This window comes from Centroberyx gerrardi, chromosome 17 (genome assembly GCF_048128805.1).
Source record: "Centroberyx gerrardi isolate f3 chromosome 17, fCenGer3.hap1.cur.20231027, whole genome shotgun sequence".
NCBI classification, from domain to species: domain Eukaryota; kingdom Metazoa; phylum Chordata; class Actinopteri; order Beryciformes; family Berycidae; genus Centroberyx; species Centroberyx gerrardi.
In genome coordinates this window covers 20,170,832-20,196,555 of record NC_136013.1, presented here as the reverse complement: position 1 = coordinate 20,196,555, position 25,724 = coordinate 20,170,832, and the positions used below count along the sequence as shown (strand labels likewise).

Below are 25,724 nucleotides of genomic sequence, written 5' to 3'. Positions count from 1 at the left end.
TAAGAGAGCCATTGGCTGAGGTCCAAAGGGCACTGTACAGAGAGGATGAGGAAAAAACCTGTAGATGGCAAGGGTGGTTTCCTACAACTCTTTATTATTGATAACAGACTTTTTTCTTCTTAGTGTCAAAAAGTGCTCTCTGGGAATACACCTTTCATGAAAATATATCCATACTGGGTATAGGGCATAACAGTGATATCTACGAATTGGAAGTGACCTATTGTTAACTTGCAGATTGGAGTTTTAGTAAAAGAAACATTTCTTGGAGGCAGAGCTGCTCTGGAGGCAGAAATAGTCTTCTTGGCTGAGTTGAACCTCAGTGGGCGGAGCCAAAGAACCATAGTTTTTTGGAGCGCATGTTACTAACTACTAACCGACAAACTTAAATCACTTAAACTTAAATTTCTTTCTTTTATCCACATTCATGAACTTAGAAGGTCAGCAGGCTAACTAGTTAACACGATTGGTTAGTATGGCTATTTTGAATTTAGAAAGCCTCAACCCATTGAGGTTTAACTCGACAAATGAGATTATTTCTGTCTCCAGACAACTTCTGCATTTGTAGCTTATAACTAAAACTCCTATCTGCTACTAACTTAGCCATCTGATTTGGAGTTATCAGTGGACTCCTCACCTGTTTTTAATCAGTGTAGAGGTATAACTTGTGGTTTATCACACGGCCATATCCTCTACTTCTCTAAGGCTCAATGAGGCTGCATGTGTCAATAATCTGTTGACTGTTATTTCCATTGCCTCTTATTCTATTGTTTGTTTTTAGTGTGTTCTTTGTATTTATATAGGCTTTTGGTTTAATTGTTTTACAAACCTTGACAAAGGTCACATGACCTTCCCATGCACCTTGCTAGTGGCTGAAATTGTGCCAGAATACTATTTCAACCTCCCCGAGGCTTCCCATATAGCTCAGCAAGCCATGGAGAGGAATGCAGGGGATGAAGTTGGAATTTTAAATATCCTGATATTGATTTGATTATTAACCACAATTGCCACAATTGATTATTAACCACAAATTGTACAATTGCCAGACATAAACTACTCAGTAAATCTCTTCAAATTGACAAATCCTCCTCTTTCACCATAATGTTGAATTGAACTGTGGGTACATGGCAATTGTCACCCTAAACCCCACATAGAAAACTAAATTACTGGGGCCCAAATGAGGCATTCACATAACATGCAGAAACCAGCAACAATACCCTGTCACAAGGGGGCTCTTTTAGCAGTATGTTGAACATACTTTTTGACCGTCTCTACAAAAGAAGCTGTGTCATAATGTCACGCAACTGAATGGGTTGTAAATTGAAATGTTGTGAGGCGCAGCCAAAGTCTTTGGAACGCCAAAAAGCTTGTGCCGGCCCTGGGTAAATGCATTGTGTGCGTGCTATAAGAGGATTTAGGAGAGAATACATTTTGAATGGTTTGTTTTCTTCCTTCTCTTAGGCCTTTAGCTGGGATTTTATTATCTGAGGGAATTCTACCCTCACCAACAGTTGGCCTGATTTGGTATGCTATGTCAACAACAGCCTCAGTTGATTGAATCTGTAACCGCACAGAGAGCTGTGAAAAGTGTTTACTAGCTTGTTGCGATGATACAGAATACAGCTATCACTTTGGATGGAAATGTTTCTGCTGTTGCTTTTTGGGCTTGTCTCCTTCCTCAGAGGGGCAATAATCAAGTACCATTCTATAAACACTGTTGATTATGCTAAGTCTGAACTTCACAGATAAATGAGAAATTGCCTCCAACAAAGTCCATTAACTGCAGCAAAACAGGCCAACTAGAGTACAAGCGCGAGCGTGGTAAATAAACTCCAGATCAATGGTTATTGAGGGTTCCTCCCAGCAACAAAGTCATGTAATTGTTTTTTGTAAACATCTCTTAAATGGTAAGAATAGCTGTGAAGGAGTGATATCATTTTCTATGAATTTTAAGACCTTGTTTCTAAAATGATACCGGATTATCGGATTGGCCCACTTCCGGTGGATTCCCACATGGCAAGAGCAGCAGCATGTCTTCATTAGCCTGGGTACCAGGGCAGAACCTCGAATCTAAGAGAAAGTTGCCTTGAATATGCCATCCTTCAAGCCTTCCCAGCCCTGCATTATGGTAGTATCAAAAATTCAAAGTTAAAGAGCCGGTTTTAACATAAGCTGTTGAGTGATTATCTCTTGCTATACTGCTCAGATAAACACTGTATCAAACAACATGTTCTGTACACAAGTTGCATTATTTGTGTGGGCGCGGACAGTCTGTTCAACAAAGTCCTGTGATGCCGTAACGGAGGACATTCATGCTTTTCATGTGTAAGACTTAGGGTGAAACACTATTATCGAAAATAGCAAGTATTTGCCTCTGTTAGACACCAGTATCCACAGGCAGAACGAAATTGAGGCAGAAATCTACTAATGGAATTCTAGTCTTGACTTTGTAGTTTGCTGTTAAAATCTGTATCCTGCTGATAATTGCTCCCAAGCAGGTATTTCTTCATCTCAGTTGGACAGGGAACCAGAGCTTATAGTTTTCTCCCTTTGGGCCCCAAGCCCTTCAAGGCTTAGTCTGAAAGCGGCTTTGTATCAAACCGCTGCTGGTTGTGTGGAAAGTGTGTGCAGTCGACATCGCCTGCAAACTTTCTGGAAGCGCTCCTACCGTCCTTGCCAAATTGTCTGGAGCTTCTGTGTATGGAGCATGCAAATGGGGAAGGGAGAGCAAATGAGGCTTAACTGGAGCACTGCAATTTGAAGGCCTCCAAATTCACCAGTTTCTCAATGCCCTCTGGGGATAAAGGACACCTCAAGAAAGGATAAAAGGACTGAGTCACCTTTCACGAAAAAGCAGTGTGTACAGACACAGACTAATGACTTGAGGTTCTTCTGCCCATGGCTATAACGGAGTTCCTCTATTGGCTATTTCAAATTAAACGCCGCATGGTTTGATTATTGTCCTCTCTTTTGGTCCTTGGAGCTATCCAAATGTTTTAGACTTGAGAAACTCCCTCAAAGACACTCTTCTGTTCTCTCCACAGGCTGCTAAAAGTAAACTCCAGTTAATACATGCAAACTGACTGCTGCATGGCAAGTTGCTATACCGACACATGGCACAAAATGCTAGTTCCACACCACCATGTGAGTCACTGATCCATGTTACTCAATATTGCCTTATATTCCACGTCAGAGAATGAAAATCCCACCAGACAGAACATCAGCAGTTTCTATGGCCTTATTCTCTCATCCTCCCCCTGTCTGATTCAGCACCAGAATACCAAATGTATACACAGCTAATGGCAAAGCGCTGTTTGAGTGCAAGGGTGACATACGCAAGGAGACACGTGTGCCCCAGTTAGAGAAGTATACTTTGATACAATCTGATCCCTGGGAAGCTGGTATTAACCATTATCCAGAGGCGAGAGTGCAATCTGGAGATGGAAACAAACAAACAAAAATGAATACGGCAACCCCATGTAATGAAAAAAAGTTATATGTTCACGACAGCTTTATTAGATCTGTGAAAACCTCTGCAGCGAGCCCACCTTGCGCTCACTTCAGTGGCAAACAAAATAAACAACAACGCCGGGCCGAATCCTCCTCGAACGGTTCCCGCGAACGATGCAAATCATTTATTTTACAAGATTTTTGCTTTGCTTTTTTTTTTTTTTTGCTACTTTCATCAACACTACTTTTCTTAACTGAGCGCATTAAAAATGGATTGTCCTCCTTTCAAGTTGAGACTCTTTGTACTTCCCCACCACGCATACACACACACACACACACACATACACACACACACACACAACTTTCAGCTTCTGATTAACTTCCTGCTTGAATGAGTGCAGTAGGTTTGAAAGTGAAATGGGACTTCATATCAAAGCCAAAAAAAAACAGCACTTTGATTTTTCACCCACTGCTTTCCCCTTTTTGTCTTTCTTCTTGCTAGAGATGTCATTGACTGCTCTCATTCAAAGCGTCTTTATTTCATGCATTTTCATCAAGTGCTACTCTCAGCCATTGGATGAAAACCATTTGAAATCGTAGCCCATCACTCGTCCAGCTTCAGCACATCATGTCCTTCTTGTCGTTCAATGTCGTGAGATTTGAATTGTGGAGAATATCCGAGTCAGCGTGCTGCTGCTAAGCTGCGTTCAGCGAGACTAATCAGTTGTGCTATCTCAGTCTCTCTCGTTTTCTCTTATTACACCGTCCTTGTCTCTCTCTCTCTCTCTCTCTCTCTCTCCCTCTCTCAGGTCAGTTCCTCTGGGTGAAAGGTTCAGCCTTTGGGGGCCCCTGGGTGCTGAGTCCCTGGCTGTGGGGAGGCCAGGGTCCCTGTGGCCTGGACATGGCCGTGTTCCTCCACCCCAAGCAGAGCGGGCAATACACCATATGGCTCATAGAGCGAGACAAACCGCCGCTCGCCCTCCTCTCCACCGACACGCTGCCACGCATCACAGGGTAAGCACTTGTTTTACACATGTACAGCAGCCTATGTAGCAGTGTTGAGTTTGGTCCAATACATTTCAGTAAAGCTGAATTTGAACTTGAACTGGGAAGCAGTTAAAACTTGGATTTGAATTGAACTATCGAGAACAGAAATGATTTCAAAATTTGTGTAATTTCTTCTTTTTTTTCTGGACTCCTAAGAATATGATACCAACATGAAAGCTTCTAACAGTAAAGAGGAGAAAAATCATGTATGTGTCAATACTAGTGTCTAGAAAACAGACTGATAGAAATACACTTTTACATTTCAGTAGCTATCATCCTCCAGGTTTAAAGAAGGGTCTGCCATATAGTCAACTGTTGAGAGCAAAAAGAATCTGCAGCACGGACAACGTATTTGAAGAACAAGCTATGGATATGTGTAATCGTTTCAGAGATAGAGGCTATAATGATCATGTGGTTAGGAACAGTTTGGATAAAGTGAAAAGCATAGACAGAAACATTTATTAGCCCTTAAACCTCCCTCTAATAGGGACTCAAAAATTGTGTTGGCTACCACGTTTTCTCCGTTATCCTATGAGATTAAGAGGTGTGTTAACAAACACTGGCATATTTTATCCAGTGACCCTTTAGTAGGTCATTCTTTCAAAGATTTGCCAATCTTTGCCAATAAGCACGCCAAGAACCTAAGGGACACCTGGGTCAGGGCTGATTGTTATATACCTCCTCAACATTTTCTGTCTAACCCACCAGGTGGTAATTTCCCATGTTTGAGCTGTGCCCAGTGTAGTGCTATGATTAGAGGAGATGTTTTTTTACATCCCCATACTAGTAAAAAGTTCAACATTAAGAACAGGATCTCTCGCAGAACCAAATATGTGGTCTATCTCTTGAAATGTCCTTGTGGGTTAGCATAAAACTAAATGGGAGTTGAAAACTAGGATTTCTGAACATAAAAGTAGCATAAGGAATAAAGATGAAAAATCCCCTCTGGCCAGACATTTCAATTCAGCTGGCCATGATATATGTTCCCTTAAATTTCAAGGTATAGAAATGGTACATCCTTTTAAAAGGGGTGGTGATAGGGACAGATTTCTGTTACAGAGGGAAGCATATTGGATCCACACATTACAAACTGAGAGCCCAAAGGGTTTGAACGAAGAACTACTGTTGCGTTGCTTCGTATAATCTATCGGGGTCCCTACTATATTAAGATTCCATATTTAGATTGTGTAGATGTATTTATTCTTGTCATTTATCCTTGACATTGTGTCTACAATATTTTACTGTGCTCTCTTGAAAGGATTCATGCTAGGTGACAGGGTCATATAGCTTTTAATTAGTTTCCTTTTACATGCTATTTATCTTTATTATATTTTGTATATGTATTTTGTCTTGACATTTTTTCCATGATATTTTTTTCTATATACCCTTGAAAGGGTTCAAACTATTTAACGGGGGCATATAGCTCTTAATTAAAATTTTACATGTTATTTGTCCTTGCTATAATTGGATTCTTTATATGTATTTTGTGGATTACTATTTTTCCTCTATCAAGGCTCATATATAATGTGAATGTATACAGTATGAAGGTTATTTCTTTATAATGTTTTTGATGCTCTCTTGAAAATTTAAACTATTTGGGCTAACAGGGTCATATAGCTCTTAATTTATTTCTTTTTACAGGCTATGTGTCCCCATTATAGACATATCCTGTTTCAGAGTTGAGAGTTTTTTCTATTAAAGACCCTATAGACAACTTTTTTGCTTTAACTTATCATTATGAAGTAAATGTTGATTGCACAGTGTAATGGCTATAGAATAATGACACCATCGGCGTTTAGATTGGTTCCCTATAAGCCTCGCTTTCACTATGAAATTCTGTCTGTCACCGGGCACGATCTCCCGGGAGAATGAAGGCTCAATTTACGGCACAAAGGAAGTGCGTCATCCATTGCGCAACCAAAAGAGGAATAGGATAGGTTTTCCCCGGTAGCTATCGGTAGCGGTAGCATTAGCCATGTTGCTAACGCTACCGCTAGCAGCCAGAAAACTAACCAGGAGCTACAAGGAAGCCAGGACCAGCCAGAAACAAACATCTATGTTTGTTTCTGGAAAAAAAGAAGCAAACATCTAACTATGTTTGTTTCTGGCCGCTAGCATTAGCCATGTTGCTAACGCTAGCAGCCAGAAACAAACAAATGATCCATTGTCCGTTTGATAATCTAAACAAAGAACACGTTTTTGTTGCAGTGGCCTTTCTAAAATGAGCAGTGGTGAAAGTTACTGTATTGTGTTATGATCAAGGAGTTGATAAGCAGACAGATGGTTTGTTCTATTGCATGGAGCTCGGCTCTAACGGAAAGTGATCCGCTTGTCTTTGCGACAGCGGCGCAAACAACAATACCACTTGGAAACGCTAGGGGGGGACAACGGGGGGAAAGTTGAAAAGTTGTCTGTATCCACTTTAACTGAGTAGTTTGAGCCTTCTATTTACCTTCTTCTTGAGCCTTCTATTCATTAGTCGGTAATTTTTTCATTTATGTGCATCTTCATTTATTAATCTGGTTTGTATAGATCTTTGTATATAGTCTTTTGCTATATGTTTCCGGTCTTGGGCATTCAGTTTTATATATTCATTACTTTTCAGCTTGTGACACCAGTCATTGTTTTTTCTGATTATTGTGGTCACACCTCCTTCATTAGGAGAGGCCATATCTGGGCGGTTCATTCACAGATGTATCTTATTATGCAATTAGGTATTCTCTTTTCTGGTTGGTGTTTGAACCTCACCTGTCTATATAAATTGCCATTTCTGCTGTTTTGATTACGCTGATGATGGCTTCTAGCTGAAACGCCTTTGTTTTTGCCCATAATAAATAAGAAGACTATTGTTCTGTGAGTGCCGGTGTTCTGTTTGTTTTGAAAAATCATGTATTCCCATTTTTTAAAAATTCATCCTGACTGAATATTACATTTAAATTTGAGTTTTATTCAAATTAGCAGAAATAAATTGGAACTGAATTGGAAAATATTCACAATTAATTTGGTTTGTTGATCTCAAACCTGTTATCTGTATGCTGATTTTGCAGCTGTCAGTATGTGGATTGCATCTTATACATACAAATGCTGTGCAGTTCACATGTCTTCATTGTTTCTTATGTACCCCCACATATTCTAATACTGCATCATACCACTTGCATGTACACGTACATGCAAATAAATATTCCTGACGTGGAAAATGTCATGCCTCGATGAGCCCAACAACCTCAAACATATAACCGCTCGTCTTTGTAATTATTCAAGTGAATAAACCGGCAAGCGTATGTGAAGCGAATATGTGAACCATCAAACCACTGGCACCCAGCGAATATCACTGTCCTCCCGTAACCTTTCACTAAACGCTCTCCACCAAGCTTGTTTACAGTATCTTTAACGCCACGCTAGGGCTCACTGAGGTGGATCTGTATGTGCATGTTTAGCCATGCATGCTGGCGCTTGCCAATCAAGGGCCTCATCACAGACGCTCCGCTCTCACCTCTTGAATCTACGAGGCAAAATCTCAATCAGAGCGGAGCAGCCTGTTATTATTGACCCCACTCGGATGGGAAAGAAAACCTATATATGTAAATGGGCTCCATTAGCGCGAGTGATAGAGAACATTCAGCGGAATCAAATGATGGTACCCTCGTTGAATGGAGATTGCGGAAGAGGTAGAGAGAAAGGGGCAGGTAAGAGGGAGAGAGAGGTTGTTCAAAACACAGGTAGCTTGCTTTTGCAGTAGCTGGCCCCCGATCAGCAATTAATGTTGGCACATAACCTTTCTGTGTGCCTAATCCTTAATTAACATGAAGTCTGCGCACTGCTCATTCTGAGGCTCTACTGAGAACTATGCGTCTCACATAGGGACCAAGCAGGTGAGAGAGGCCAGCGGTATTCAGCATCCAGTTGCCGAAGTGGATATTTTTAATGACACATTCACGTGGTTTGCATTCATACGCGGACACACCTACATCATTATTAGCGCGGCTGCACTGTACTGTAGGTGTCAGTTTGGTTTATTGTGTGTGGGAAGTCGGGATACAAAAAGCAATTCTCAGCGCGCCGCTGCGGACATGTTTCATGCTGCTTGTGTGTAAACACTTCAGGGCATTGGAATCATATGAATATCATGCTTTATGCATCACTCTCTCTCTATCTCTCTCTGTGTGTAGGAGTGTTTGTGAATTTATGTGTGTGTGTGTGTGTGTGTGTGCATTCGTGCTGGTGCGTCTTGGTAAGGGAGCGCACCGGGGACGCGCTCATTACATGTGTGACAGATTAGAATGTGCGTTTGTGTGCTCTCATTTGTAGTCAGAGGCAGACATCCGCCCACACAACCTCCCTCTCTCTCTCTCTCTCTCTCCCCCTGCGAGCCTCGCACAGCCAAACTCCCTCCATTTCTGCTCCAACGGGAGAACACTCATATCATAAAATGAGAGGGAAACGAGGGAGAAAACAAAAGCAAGAAGCGCCTCCCCTGGACATTAGAAGACTGAGTCAGATTACTAATTGCCAACCTGTGCCCTTGCCTTTGTTTGAATTTTAATGCTGTGTTTTGACATGTTTGCCTTATTTAGTAGCCAGGGCATTTAGTGCAGGGAGGGTAACAAATAACCTTGTACGCAATGGATATTTAACAAGGTCTGCTTTACTTTTGATTTGATTAAAACTTATTTGGGTTAATTCAGAACAGGCCACAGTTGACAGCCAACAAAGTCAGCTGTGTGCGTGTGTGTGTCTCCGTGCCTGCATGCGTTCATGAATGTGTTCCTACGTGTGTGTGTGTGTATTTGCGATTTTTGTGAACTGAGTTTAGGGTTTTTAGGCTTTCAAAAAACAGTTTGCAGCAGAAACAGAGATAACCAAATAAAACAACAAGATCCCATGTGACAAGTATGTTCCCATGGGAGTACAAATAATGCGACACCCTTTTTAAAGCCTCCCACAACATTTTGTGTTAGTCATTATTTCTATCCGTGGATCATTCCTAACAGCAGTGGAACAACCTAGGTTATTCACGCTCAAGTAAATTTTGTAGTTGCCAAGTGTAAACCAAATTAACTTTGGGCTCTGAACCAAAATCTTGATTGAGAATCCTCAGATTTGCTCCAAAAGAAGCGTTGCCCCCAAGCTCCACTGCAGCCATCAGCCATGGAGGGAACGCTTCCTTTGAAATCAGTTAAAGCTGCTCCACTGGCTGCGTTGCGTTCATGTTGCGTCACATCTGATGGAATCGTCCAAGCTCAAAAATCTCCAAGGTTCAATTCTCAATGGCTGACTTGCATTCATCCTCATATAGTGCATTGAAATAATGAGAACTAAAGTTGATATTGGTTGTTTTCTGGTGTACTGACTCCCGTAAAAATATCCTAAAAAAGAATGGCAATGATGTATGATGAAAAAAGACCTTTTCAAAGTGGCAAACACACTCAAAAAAGCAGAAAATTCAGTTGTAGTTTGTGGCTGTATTGTATGTGGCTCTGTGGAGCAGCTCGGACGTCACATCGACACCATGCTGATGAAGATGAAACGTGATGCTGGCGATGGGACAATTCACAGATTAATTATTCATGTGAACGATACAAGTCAAATCACTTCGGCCAAAGTGCCGTCGGCTACGCAACTGTCATTTTTACAAAAGCAAAGCAAATGAACTGACTCGTTTCTGCCGGACAGAAAGAATCGAGTCACTTAAAAGAATCGGTCTTACCGCCACTACGCAGTGTGTTTAGCGGAATTTGAAGTTTTCGCTTTTTATTACACTTTCTCTCAAGCCACTGTCTCAGATTTCATCATATATAACTGCCTGAAAGAAGCATATTTTAGTGTGTATCCAGCACTTGGACTTCCAGACACGGTGAGCCAGGCAGTGAAGGACTTTCCTCTTCAAAGTCTGCCAGCCCACACTGTGAATGTCAGAATCCTGAAAGTCTCAGCCAGTGAAAGAGAGACCGAGGGTGAGAGAGGGGGGGGCTGCAAGACTCGGTGTGTGTGTGTCTATCTGTCTGTGTCTGTTCATTTACAGTATGGTGTTTCTGTGTGTACGTGCACATGCATGTGTGTGTGATGTGTCGCTGCACGTACTGTTACTGTATCTGACATTAGGGGAGTCGGGTTTCGTCAGTCAGGTGGCTAAACCTTCAGGCGGTCGCAGGTAATGCATTACCCCACTGTCACGTCTCATCACAGGACCGTCTGTGTGCTGAGTGAGTGAGAGTGTGAGTGGAGGTCTCTCTCGCTCTCTCTCTCTCTCTCCCTCTCTCTCCCTCTCTCTCTCTCTCTCCCTATCCACTTTCAAATGAGTTCCTTCACTATCACCTCGAGATGTCCTCCATCACAGACTCCCCCCATCTCTCTCTCTCACACACACACACACACACACACACACATTATGCATGCACACTCACATATACTCTACACACGCATGCACCAAAAGACATGTGTGTATGTGACTCTATCGCAAGATCCATTAATGTAATGCTCTAATATTATGAGTATGGATATAAAAACCAGCCAATGTGGCAAAATGCATCAACGCGTGGAAAGTGCTGTATGTCACCGTGGCGCAGAATGACACCGCCTTTTAAAGCACAGCGTTGCAGCAACATCGTCTTAAAACTGATCCAGTGCTTGTTTAATGTGGGGGAAGGTCTACTGCAGGAAGCCTTGAAGGAGGCAAGTGCTAATGCAAAACTTTCAGTTACGAAACGGGAACATTATGGTGAGTGATATATAATATCAGCAGCACATTATCTCCTACATACCGCTGCAAATTAAAGTAAGAATTACAGCCGCAGTGTATTATGAAGGAATTAAAGGGACACCAGTAAAGCCGCTGAAGTTATTATTCAGAAATAAGCTGAACGTGATTTGACGGGGTTTAATAGTATGCAGCGTGAAATCCATTCATTCTGTGTTTAGAAAGTGTAAGTCTGTGCACCAAACTGTAGCTTAACACAAAATACAATCTGTGGACAATCAGGAGATTTACTCGTAACATGATGAAAGCTGTCATTAACTTTGGGGACTTTTGCTCGGAAACAAAAGCACTGCTGAATTTTGATTTCGAAGTGAAACACTTCGTAAGTAAAGTAAAGTAAAAAGGATTATTCTTTCCACTAATTTAATTATTCAATTTTACAATCCCTAAACGTAATAAACAGCAGCCTCCAACATTTGGCGTCAGCTGAGAAAGCCTTGCTTGTATTTGCAGTATATGCACTTTGCAAGTTGAATCACGGTCAATTATTACTCTCCTTTTTATAAATGAGAGGGGAAGAAAATCAATATGAGCCAAACACTAACTCGCTGTGCATCACGCAAGCACCCAACCATTCGAATGAGGACAGATGCTTTCTCCTCTCACCGTTCACATCTCCAAAACTTTTGTATTAAGTGGAGCACATTTTTGATAAGATATACAGTCGTTGGCCTTGTATTGTCCACTAGCACTATCACAGCTGTGTATCAGGAACATTTCATCCACAACGACCACTCTAATGAAATTGTCCATCCTTGCAACTCCAGTTACATGTTGCTCTTTTTGCAACGCCTTTCATAATAATAACAACAACGGCTTGCAGTCTTTCATCTTTGAAATTCACGACCACAGTGTTCTGAAACGGCACTATTCTGAAGTGAGTATTTGTGTTGATGGTTACAATGGGCAGCGGGGGCAGAGTCTTCAAGGCACATATTAATTCTGTATTGGATTTGCGTTTCATTTTGAGTTAAATAGGCTTATGAAGTAATCAGTGACATATTTTGTAATCAGTCCTTTACTTTCAGTTTGAAGCTGTATTTTCTTGCTTTTTCTGTTGACCTATTTTACTGTTTTACCTCAGTTACAACCATTGTAACTGGACACAGTCCTGACTGTTACATAAAAAACATTTTTAATGAAATAATTAGACATCATCTGTATTGTGAACTCACTGTAGCTCTGCGATAACCCTTCATTTGTGCGAACTAATCTTGCCACAGGATCATCCAGCTTAGCTGTTATGTCTGCTTTTTATGCAATGGCTCCAATACCTCAATATTTTTTTGTGATACCACTTTGAAAACTCTTCATGAAACAGTGGTGACAATGCATTTGCCTTACGGAGAGTCCCTTATGGCCATTTTTGCGGGTCCCTCCATGTGTGAAGCTAAACAAGAGTGAGAAGGATAGGTCACCCAGAGGCTCTCTCATTGGCGAAGCGGTGCATTCATCCCTGGCAGGCCTTCACAACTCCTCCGCTCCTCCATTTAGCGCTCGCCAGAGCCGACCCCCAGCTCTCGGACCGCGCCCGCCGCAGGGCCACGGCTGATGGGAGCCTCGCAGCTCTGGATCTGGGAGCGCTGCCAAGTAGCCTGGCTGCCATGGCTAGATCTTTTGGAGAGGAGGGCCGCTCAGAACTATAATTTTCTGCTTTTCAGCCAATGCTAATGTACATTATCATCCCAAGGAGAGGGAAGGAACTACTGTGTGCGATGTGGATGTGGTTTGTTATTAGCCATATGCCATCGTGGCTGAAGAGTCTGCAGATTTTCATTCCAACCAAAAGCTACACTAGCTGGTTTTACCGAGTCGTTCCTCTTCTCTGGTTGAAGGTATGTTCATCAGTGGAATCGGTGTCTGGTTGGTTAGGGTCACGATGGTTGAGAAACACTGATCTATTAAATCGAAACGACCCCACACTTTTTCACGCCGTTGTTATGCTCTTATGTAAAAGTTGAGTCCCTCTCAAATAAGTTAGCTTGTAAATATGACTGGACTTTGGTATTATCATTTTTGCCTAAAGTGACTTTTCCTGATGTTTATGGAGTGTTTTCCAAAAGACTTTCTTAAATTGACTTTGGTGTGCTGAACTGCCAAATCAAACCGTCAAATGTCTTTTGTGCCGATTGATAAAGCAAAAACAATGTCTCTGAGTTGATAAAGTGAACAGCAACCTACAACCTACAGCAACCATTTAGTTGCTGTAGGTACACCGGAACATTTAAAATTAGTTTTAATAGCATACTGTTATTGTAGCACATTTTTCTTTGTCTCATCAGTGCAATCTGCAAAGTGTGCACTTTAATTAGTTACAGAGTATTTAGTGATCTGAATTGCGATAAATAGAGCAAATCCCAACAGAGAAAAGGAGAGGAAATAAAGAGTTATCAGCCCTCCCAAAACAAACAAAAGGGGGAAGTTGTGCATTGTGGGTGATTAGTCAGGTACAGTGGCTAAGAGGGAATCTAAGGGAAAGCATTTTTATTCCTTGCCACACACCATTTCTTTCTCTCTCTCTCTCTCTCTCTCTCTCTCTCTCTCTCTCTCTCTCTCTCTCTGGCTCACCCAGAAGCCTTCATCGCTGTGCTGCCATTTCATATGTAAATGAGATTCCCTATAGTGTCGGCCACCGCCGCCACACTGCTACTCCCGCTGCCTTTTATGGTGCTTTGCGCAGAAAGGTGGCAGCAGTATCGTTTTCATAGACAAATACAGTCACGCAGACACCTCAGAGGCAGGCTCTCCCTTCTTAAGCCGGCTACTTTCTGCACATTAGTCAGTGTTCAATAAATAAAGCTTTCAGGGTAAATGGAGAGACGGGAGAAAATCAAAAGCAAACAAAGAAAATCAAGAGGTCATCTCTGTGTGCCATGCATTTTGTCCGGTATTATTTTATTTGTGAAACATATAGCAGCTTGTTCAGAATGTCTAAATATGCTGGGTTATTCAAGGTTTCTTGAGGATGGATTGAGGAATGTGATTAATTCCAAATCAACACATACGCTGCTGGAGTGTAGCCTAAAGACATAGTTTCCAGAAATAATAACGTCAACATCCCTGCTAATTTCTCTTTGTGAATAAGAACGATGATCCTTTAAGTCCCAATATAAACAAGGCGTGATGTAACGTGTTTTTTATTAGTATTTACAAGAGGATGTACAAGATTTACAAGATTTTTCTTCACTTTATCAACTCAGAGACATTGTTTTGCTTTATTAATCGGCACAAAAGACATTTGACGGTTTGATTTGGCAGTTCAGCACACCAAAGTCAATTTAAGAAAGTCTTTTGGAAAACACTCCATAAACATCAGGAAAAGTCACTTTAGGCAAAAATGATAATACCAAAGTCCAGTCATATTATCATGCTAAAAATGTTTTTGCCACATGAAAGTCAGTAAAACAGTTTGTATGTGTCGTACACATTAATGACAAGACAAAATCAACAAAACCCTTAATAAGTCTACAAGTGTCTCTTAACATAATTTATTTTCTCCTTGCTTTTATCTTGTCCTTGTTGTAGCCCCCTCCCACACACACACCTCTCAACAAAATCTTATTACGGTGTCTCTGTAGTGTTTTGGCGGTGGCTCCCGATGGGACTTCATAATGAAACACTGGAGCCTCATGTATGCACACAAAAAACAACGGCTTATCCACAGAAGAGAGATATCTTGTCAACCTATACAGTCCTCTCCCTCTCATACTCTCTCTCTCTCTCTCTTCTTTTCTTCTCTTCTCCACAGACACGTTACATAAGGTACTATAGTTTTTATTCCCACCCTCTCCCCATGTTCATAGGCCTTCCTCCTCTCTCATCTAAGAATCTCTAATCACATTTTCCCAGAGTGATATTTTACATCCCCGACTGCTGAAGTTTGAGACAAAAGTAGAGGAAGGTGAAATTTGGAGAAAGCAACAGTGGCCTAGTTTTCATGACAAGTTTGAATTTCAATTTTCACCTATGGCAAAAAGAACTAGGAAATTTTCAAACCCAGACATTAAAAGCTTAGCACCTAAATCACAAAAGCCTTTTGCTGTGATATGCACTTTGCATCAAAGCAAATGCTGAAGAACTGGTCTGTTTTTTTTTTCTCCGTCTTTGCCCTATTCTCCCCTGCTGCTTGTGTTATAAGCGTGTCTCTCAGGTATGAGCGTGTGTGTGTGTGTGTGTGTGTGTGTGTGTGTGTGTGTTGCGGTGGGGGGGTGGAGGGGAACGGAACAACTCCACTGTTACCTCACTATTTCCACTAAGAAATAGAGTTTCATTATATTGATGTTTAAAAATGCTACACGTGGCACCATTTTAAAGTAAAATGAGTTTGTTTAAACACTGACCAGCAAGGGCGTAGGTTTGATTTTGACATTGGTAGGGACACAAATGGGGGAGGTCCGGAGGGGATGTAACCCCCACTGGAAGCTGAGGCATTTTACATTTATGATAGACTTCTGATCGCCATTTCATGTCATCTAGATCAGTGATTCTCAACCTTTTTCATATCGAGGACCCCTAGTTTAGTCCACATTAGAGCCATGGACCCCCATTTGATGAGATTTTGTCTCTCGGACCCAAATCTGAGAACACTTTTATTGTTAGATATGATTTTGATCCAGAATCCCATGTCTGTCTCCACTGTCTGTATTGTAGGTAGAGAGATAACAGTGAAACTATGATCAAAACAGTCTTTTTTCTACATTCTGTAATTGTGTTAACTATTTGTAAATTAAATAATGCTGAAGTTTAACAATTCATCAATTTGCTGGGGACCCCCTGGAACCCCCTGAAGGACCGCTGGTGGTCCCCAGACCCCACGTTGAGAACCACTGATCTAGATAGTTATGGTAGCCAATACATTCATTAACAGACACACAGACACAGGGGTGTAGCACATTAATGAATCCTTTGCTCAAATTTGCCAGCTGAATGGGACTTTGAAGAGCACATTTTGTTTTAAGGCAGGTACTGTAGTACTGTTGCCTATTCAAACCACCGATCTGTATTTACATTTAAAATAATAATAATAATAATAAGATATTTTAAACTATATCCAAACCCTACATACAAACCTACAGCTATACAGCTGAGTGTCCACTGCCTTGCTCCTATTTGAAGGAGCCAAACACATGCCTACGCCTGTCATTAACAGAAATGAACTGTTGGCATATTTGTTTTACATCAGTGTTGTCCAGTGTGGCAACATCAGCATTGTTCAATCTCACTTGTGACATGTAGGCTACTTACGGTCGTCACTCGTCACAGACGCACGCGACACGGTACTTAAATAAACTAACTCTAATGGCTAAACACAACTGTTACTAATATAAAATAGGATGGAGTCTTCACTCGCATGCTCGCCGGTAGGCGGAGCTTTGGCTCTTCTTGCCCACAGCATTTCATACGTTAGCAAGAAATGGCAAAGCCAATCAGCGATTTTTTGGGGGGGTTAGGGAGGCGGTGTGACGCCAATATTTATCCGGGTGACGCAATAACATTCTAAAACAGCTGTTATACTAAAGTTTCGTTACAGCGTCCGTTGCTATGCCGACACGGGACACCAATGCACTACACCAATGCAGCGGGACTCGTAGTAGAGAACGCGATCTGTTAACATTGACTAGACACTGACGGACAAAACAACGTTTAATGTCAATCAAAATAATTGGTAGGGACATTTCAGAGTCGCTTGATATTGGTAGGGACACGTCCCTACCGTCCCTACCCAATTCTACGCCCTTGCTGACCAGTGAACGTACAGTAAGATTGGATTGGATTTAGAACATTTTTGAGTAAAAGCATGTTCTTTTATCTTCGTTTTTTTCATCCTTCTCACCGTCACCACAGCAGGGCTGTTGGATTTCAGAACATTCAGGTCTCTGCCCAGAAGAAGTAACAGCAAAATGCATCAATCTGGTGCACTTTGATGTGAGCATACATATTAGGTGCTAATTAAGCAGCATATTAACCACTTTGAACACCAGTCTTTACAGGACTACAGTGATATATTGTAGTGGGCTGTCTGTCTCTCTCCTCTTCTGAATGCTTCTCTTTTCTCTCTCTTATTTCTGTCCTCCCCTCATGTCTTGTGCAAAAGATTAAGAGAGAGACACATTTATCAATGAATATACAAATCCTATACATTTTAAGGGATATAATATACAGTATGTGCTCATCTGTTTCTTCACTGCAAAAGAAAACTGATTAAACCCAATCCAAAAAACAGTGAGTTTAATCAAAGGTTGTGCCTCTATATATTCCTGTGACAAAGTGGTCGGGAGGCCGATACTTGTCACAGATATATTTTCATTCCCCATTTTAAGGGGGAAGGTCAGGCTGCACCGCTCTGTACACGTGCCTTATTTTCAGTTGCAGTTTTTCACTGCTCAGTTATGATGCTCACTTGTGTTACTTTGTTTGTTATTTTTCATTTCCATTCTTTTATGTTTACACGTGTGCTGTGTATGTGTACCATGTAAATAAATGCTGGACGTTCAAGACTTTGTCCTGCCTTTGCCTCCAACCACTTCCTAGACCTTTTGGCTGGGCTAGCTTACAATTCCCCTAAGTCAACCTCTACTTTTGGTTGTTTGTATATGGAACCTTAACTTTATCAATTTTGGACCTATATATAATTTGTCTCTTATACCTGTAGTACTTGGAGAGAATATTGGTTCCTGAGTCAGCTGTCGGTTGAAACGGCGAGCTCCGTTGCCTCTTGCTGCTAACAAGCAGTCTAAATGGGGTTTGTCAAAATATCTCCAAAAAAGCCAGTCTGTGAAAATGGTATGGCGACTAACTGATGTCTTTATATTCAGTCCACCAGTAGCTCACTTTTACCCCACAGCACTCTGTGCTGCGGCAGAGAAAAATAGTTCAGTGATTTCCTGATTAGTGAAAGTTTGCATGGTGGACAAACTGTGTCATGAAATCAGAGCTTATTTTATGTACTTTGCAACTTTTCCGTTTACTCTCAACTCCCCTTTAGAGCCTACAAACGGCTTTTTTGGAGATATTTTGACAAATCCCATCTGGACCGCTTGTTAGCAGCAAGAGGCTAGCAATGGAACTTCACCGTTTCAACCGACAGCTGACTTGGGAGCCAATATTCTCTGTGGATCCAAGTACTACAGGTATGTAAGAGACACATTACATATAGGTCCAAAATGATTTCAGCTGTCATCTTCTTCTGTCAGAAAGCTGATATTTCTCCATGCTACATCATAGCTGTAGTGACAAAGATCATCATGCCATTGACTGGGTGAAAGCCTCATCTATTCTGAATGGTTAGAGGAGTCTACTATACATTGGTAAAATATATAGAGGCACAAGATCTAACTGACTAACTAGCTGGCAGACTGGAGACACGAGACATTTTGTTTACAATAATTCAACATTGTAATGAGTCTAGCAAAGACGTTCTGCTCTGCTAGATGTCAAGCCTTTGCAAAGCCATTTTGTGTTTGGAGACATTGAAGAGTTTAGCTGTAGCTTGTTGGCATCTGACCATGAAGCTACCAGCCAAGTGAAGTGTCAATCCAAGCTAGCACTACAATGTCCATCTGGCCACTATGGTAGTCAGCGTGCCACCACACAGCTGGCAGATTTTTGCTGTCTTTCCATATTTGGATAATCAATCACTCGCTTAATGAAATCTTCCTCTAATTTTGAAAAAAAAAAAAAGAGGATTGATATATTCTGACTTTTCTTTTCCTGACATTGTTTTTTCTGACTCTACCTTGGCTCCTCTGACCGGATTTTAAAACTGGCTGGCATAACCGGCCCGCTCTGACCACTAAATCAAACTTACCCCACACGCTTGTACAGGGCAGGTCTCTGTTGACAGCACTCGTAATGGAACGTGGATGGTGAGAGGCAATAGAGATTTGAACTATGTAAAACTTGACTTGGCACTCTAACCAGACCAGATGGATGGGGCCACAGAACGGACAAAAAAAAAATCCTTTTAAAATAGACTTAAGAGATATGCTTATTAAGTAGTGCAGTCACTTGTGGTATAATTTATTTTGGTCGTATAATTAATGTTTTGACCTATTTTTTAGAATAGCTGGTATTCGAATGTAGCAGCTAAAATTTTGTGAATACTAGGTGTCTGGGGTCAGAGAGGAGTTTGTCCATTGCATGCTGGAATAGGCTCCAGCCGCCCCTGACCCTGAATAGGAATAACCAGGTATGGAAAATCGATGCATTTTCACAGCCACTGTTGCCCAAGAGCTGATGATCTTCACTATCACCACTAGACGGTGTGTGACATCACTTGAAAGCCTTTTTTGACCAGTGGAGAGTTATGGGATAGGCTATGTGCGCACACTTCACGACTTTAGGCCCAGACAAGTTTAGCTGTCCTAGACAAGTTCTGAGATCAGACGAGCTAAATTTGGCCCCAGCCTTTGAGCTGTCTCAGACATCCAGAGATTTTGAAATATGTTTTATTTTCTCAGAACAACATTTGCAATGCACTTATTTGTTGACCACCCATGCTGCCCGGGCCTCCCCAGCCATTCTCTCCTCATTTTTTCTTTTTCGGCCCAAATCAGTGCGCACACAATCTATGCTGTGAGCTGCTCTCTCCATTTTAGCACAATAAAGTGAAAAACAAAATCGGGCTTTGTGTTTGTTTTCGCAAGACAGCAAGATATCGAGATCCCTCATGACTAAATCCGAGTAAAGAGTCTTTTAGCGCATGACCCCCCCGTCTGTGCCACATCGTTTAGTATGCACGCCACGATGGCGGCGAGACGAGAAACTACATGAAAGAAGGTCAGTTTCATGTGAGTGGCACAGAGATCTTAGGTTTTTGACAGTTGTGTAGTTTGCGTTCAGCATTAGCTTGAGCTTGATCCACTGAGTCAGCAGGACGCGCCGCGGCTCAGTTCTGAGTCCTCTGGGTATCTCAGTCTGCTGCACATGCAGAACCCCATAGGTTTAGATCCCAGCTGCCACTGTGCTCACATCTCTCTCTATTCTGCCTCTGTGTCTCTTCCCCGTAGCTGCCATGACAACTGATGAAATACTGGCAGATAGTTGATTTTTTTTTTTTACTTTTTTTTTTACAAAGGAATCACAACCAGCTGAGATAAACCTCCATGTGCCATCTGCCTACCAACATGAATGAACAGCAACGAAAACCAGCATTTTATTATTCATTCATGTACGCACGAAACTGCGAAGCACATCCGCCTTGGCTGGCAGCCAGAGAACAGATGTCTTGTGCAACAGCCTGTGCACGAGTAAGCCACCTTTAGCCTTAAACTCCATACTTCACATGCAATGAGGGAGTCAATCACGACAGGAGTCTCAATCCTGTCATTCCTCTACCTCCTAAATTGGTTTAATCTGCTTCAATGCGGTGCAGCCTGATACTCATAATTGCGTAGGCAATTGCAGGTAAGAAGAAATGGGGAGGGGTCGACTGTCCGGTTTCTTCTTGTGCAATTCAGCATACCTTTTCTGCAGCTGTCCAGGGGGAATCTTATCCCCAGATTTGTTGGTACATTCCAGATATATAATCACCTCCGCTCAGGCCATCCTCCAGTCCACATTACCATCTGGTGGAATGGCACTTGGGTTATTTGGGTACCCTAGAGGGCTGCCACAGAGCAGGCTTTCCTCTGCTCCAGTGGAGATGAGAGACTACTCTCTGAAACCCCGCGAACCTGTACTTTCAGGTTGGGACTGGGGCCCCCAGAGAGGCTTTGCAGGGCTCACAGATCATCCATCCAGACTGACAGCATTTGGTTGGTCAAATGTTAGTCTCTGTATATGCTGTGTTTTGTAGTTTGGTGCATGCATCAATGAATAATAAAGCGCTGGTTTGAATTGATGTGCATTCGTGTTGGTAGGCATACATGGGGGTTTATCTCAGCTGGTTGTGATTTCCTTGTAAAAAAAAAATATATATATATATATATATTTCCTCAGTTGTTGAGAAGCTCATTCAGCAAGTTTTTTCTTAAAAATCCTTCTTAATCAACAAACCTATCTATTGCTCACAATTAACACTAGAAAGGCCAAGCCTCAGTCAATTCACAGCTGCTTTGAATAGTAGAATTGAAATATTTATATCTTTCAAAATGTTCCTCCATGCCTTTTCCTATACCCACTCTCTGTACAAACAAGTGTTGTAAGATTATTTCAAAATCACACAAGGAAATTATAGTTTTAACTATATCTACCCCCTTCAACTGATGACTTGTTGGTCTTTCTAGTATTAATGTACAGTTAAAAAATTAAGATCCATGCCTGTCAGAAAGCACTCTCCAGCTAAGAAAGTATCAGTGAATATTTCATTTTCATGAATATATTCTCCATGAGGAAGTGAATATGTTCGGGTGAATCAGCTCCACTTGTTGTTGATCACTCACGACCAAAGTAAATCGCTGTTCAAAGTTTAGGGATGTCTCTATTGATATTATCACATCGACTCATAGCTGGGAGAGGAACAGATGGCTGCTGTGGCTCCCTCCTCCTGAAGGTTACTTTCCCACAAGTAGTTGCCACTTGAGCTGCACTCGTACATATGTTCACTATCTCCCGAGCTCTCAATTGCTCCTCCACAACAAGGCCTCTGGCATCAGCGCTGCCCAATCCTCTCAGGCAGCTGCAAAAGCACATGTGCATATGTTAATTTACACTTCTGGATTCCCATAGTCCATAAAAGACCAATGTTCATGAGTTAATGTCAATGACTGCTTGCAAATTGACTGTGAACTTATGTGTGATGGAAGAAAAAAAATCACAACTGACACAATTGTGGCCACATGGAAAGAATACAGAAGAGCTTAACCCTGCTGGTAAAAAAAAATCTATTAACACTAGAAAGGCCATGGGCTGACCTAACTGGATGTTGAGATTATACATTTTAAAGGCCTGCGTTTTCAGAATTCTAAAAAACAAGGACTGTAAATATAGTTTTTGCAATTTTGTCCCCATAAAATACCCCCATCTATGCACTTAAGTGAGAAGAGAGGCGCAGTCGGGGATGTGTCAGTAATAATCAAGAAGCGCAGTGCAATTTTGGTGTCAAGGATTACGCAGATCCTGTTCAAAAGCTCACCAACCCTTTTTATGGATGCTATATTGGCCAATTTGACTTGGATATAATACCCTCAAGCAGGAAAACTAAATGTGTGGCTACAGTGTGCATGAATGTCATCCAACATAGAAGCGTCAGTATGCGCCATGACGCACGGAGTAGGGAATGTGGAGGCGGCTGCATCCTCTTTAGATGTCCGGGACTGGCTGGTGGATGCCCCCCTCCCGTAGCCAAACTGTCCCTACAGTTCACTGCCAACTTCTGTTTGGCTCTTCACCTAATATCACTGAACCGTTTCATACATTGGGCAACAGTTCTCCGAGGAACAGAGCAACACATGTTAACCAAATGTTCTATCTCCTCCCTGGGGTATTTAACATCATCCGCCCTCTGTGGCTTATTTAAGGTGCCACATATTTGCTTGTGGCCATTCTGCACCTCCCGACATCAGTTTCCTCTTGACGTTTGACAAAATGACCAAAACTCAGTCACCATGTTCTGTGTGCTCACGCTGTGCGCCCTTTACTGCACTTTGCGCTGTGCAGCATGTATTCACAAAAATACAGCCCTAACATTTGGCTGGAGCTTGCGCGACTTGGACGGCCAATCGAAGCTCCTCCGTTGGCCGTGCTGGGCCTCCTCCATATGCTTGCATTCAATGGGGATGATGCACCAGATTCTCTCCCTGATCTCCTGCACATGCTCAATGAGCGAGCGGTGAGGGGACAGCTGCTGCTCCCAGGCCTCTTTTTCCAGGCCTAGCAGGTCCCAGGGTCTCTGGCCATAGAGAATGTAGGGGAGCATGACGTCCCATTTGCGCCTGTCGTCATCCACCACTTTCCACAGCATCCTCTTCAGGGTCTGGTTGAACCCTTTGACGAGTCCATCTGTTTGTTGGTGGTAAACTGAGGTACGGACATTGTGGACTTTGAGGAGCTGGCACCATTGTAGGGCACTGCCTTGTTTTTGTGGGGAGCCTTATGCGGTGGTCATTGGCCGAGGTGCTGAACCGCTCCAGGGGCTGCTGGCTGCTGTCGCTGTCCGGCGTGCTGAACCTCTGCCAGTGCAGAGCCCTGTGGAGTGGCGTGGGTCCTGCATGCTGAGGTCAAGGGGCTTTGTCCTGATTTCACACCAATTTTGCAGAATTCCACAGGAGTTTCAATTGTAGTCAATGTGACATCTGATTATCTTTGGATTCAAATACATGTTACTGATGTGGAAATTATTTTAGATATACTTGTGGTGACTTTGAGCTGTTGTTGTTAGAGAGCCTGCCTGATGTATGAGTATCTCCATGAGTATATATTCTTCTTGTTATAATAATGGTGCATGTTTAGGTTGGCACTACAGAACAAGGCTGTGTTGTTTACTCATTAGGTTCCTGCCTGTAGAGTATGGAAATGACCTCCCTCAACGCCTTTGACTAACATTTTCATCACTTGATTAAGTTAAATGAAGGTTCTAACACTTCTTCTCTTCTGGACAATTACAATTAAGAAATGAAGTATAATTTTCTCAATTGTTACATGTAGCTTATTACTGGTGTTGCAACTGTGATACAGTTTTTTTCACCTTTTTATTAAGATTCCAGTTGTCCTTGAGGGCCCTGTGAATGAACATGTTGAGCATGCGGATGACTTTGAATGAAATTAATTTAAATGATAGTGTATTAATTTGCCATGAAACAATTGAAAACTAACAGAGAGCTATTTACAAGCTTGCCAAGTGGGAGCGTATGGGTGAATAATGCAATATTGTATTGCATTAGCTACGCTGATGTTATTATATACAGTTTTTTATTGAGTTTGTTGTGATGATTAAGGCAAACCAAAGGTATGACAGCTTTATTTCAAGTAAAAGGAAATCTTAATTTGATTAAGTCTTTCAAAGTAAAACTTAGGCCAACAGTATTAAATTACAGAGATGTAGTAGTAAAAAAAAAAAAAAAAATAGATTACCAAAAGCCAACAGTATCTGTACACTGTAGCAGATAGCATAGCTTATACATGCTTGTCATTCTATCCTTCTGAGCACCCTATGATACGTCCTAGTTATGTTGTCAACTGAAATTACATGAACAGGACACAAACATATTTATCATCTGCATACAAGCCAGCATGGTTGCCAATCATGAATGATTAAAAGATTTCTTCTTCAAGCTGAAGTTATCTTTCCTTGTAATTGCAGCCTGTAATTGCTGCTAAAGTAAAGGTTTTAGACACATTTCAAAAGTCCTGTGAGTATGTATAGTATAGAGTATGGCTGAGCATTTGTTCTTTTACAATGGATTGGAAAATATTTAAGTTTATTCATTTGATTAACTTTTGTGAATGCAGCAGAAGACAAAGTTCCAGCTGCACTGGAAACTCACCGCAAATATAACAATTTCTTTCAATTCAACTGGGGCTTCAGGGATGTTTGCACAGGCACAGGTCACCGCAAAACAGGCCGTTACTTTCAGCTCACCAGGTAATTATAGTGAAGTTTACACATGAGCAGCTCAACACAGAGTAATTACACTGGAGGAAAAAGGCAACAGTGACCAAACCGCACAACCTAAGCTTTGCCACTATTTGCCAAGCTTGAAGAAATGTTTTTATTTCTCACACTGCCCAACCACCGCACCACACTGGTGTTGGAGGCCTGCTAGAATTAGACAGAAACTGGCATTTTTTCATCAGTTAGCATAGTCAGCCCACTCATGCATGACAATAGTATGTGCAGCAGTTTTCTCATCCCACTGAAATGAGCCTCTGAGCTATTATCTAAGTGTAGTATGAATTGGAGGGAAAGTGTTTTAGTTAACATCTACAATATCCCTTTCAATGCCACAGTGATTTATGTGGAATAGTGAGATGATGTTGATTCTATTTTCCAATTACCAGGTCAGTTTTTCCCTACTTTTTTTTAGCAAGGTTAAAAGTATTGCTAATGAAATGGCAAGCAATGCCTGAAAGAAAGGAAACACCGCTGAGATTATCTCTCAGAGCAAGACACACAAGGGAAGCGGGGAGTCGGGGCGAAAAAAGGACTGATTACATTAAAACTAATTTGGTTACAGTGTCTTCTGCTGCAGATAAGGGGTACAGAGCTGCCGACACCTGTCAAATGTTGTTATCTTTGGCTAAACCTCCCCCTCAACAGACACACAATGTACAGTACAAACACACATGCATCTGGCGCACACACACATACACACACACGGCCTGGTAATGATGCATTGTTTGTCTCTTCATCAGTGTCGAAGCTCTGTCAGCCTAGCTTTGGATCAAATTTGTTTGAGTATTCACAGTCAAAGGTAGTATGGGGCATAGCAACAGTGTACATGCAGCTGTGGCTGTGATCAAAAAGTGAGAGGTTGAGGAATGCATCGGGTCCAAAAAGTGGATTTTTCTAACAGTGACTGTGCTTACATGCAGA

At 41.8% G+C, this 25,724-nt stretch overlaps 1 protein-coding gene across 1 annotated transcript in view; it reads left to right on the top strand.

The window, feature by feature from the left end:
- alk (ALK receptor tyrosine kinase) overlaps positions 1–25,724 on the top strand; it is a 197,952-nt gene that overhangs the window by 63,269 nt on the left and 108,959 nt on the right. The window contains exon 3 of the mRNA XM_078289347.1: positions 4,257–4,461. Within this exon, the coding sequence (XP_078145473.1) occupies positions 4,257–4,461 (205 nt within the window). The remainder of the gene's footprint in view (positions 1–4,256; positions 4,462–25,724) is intronic.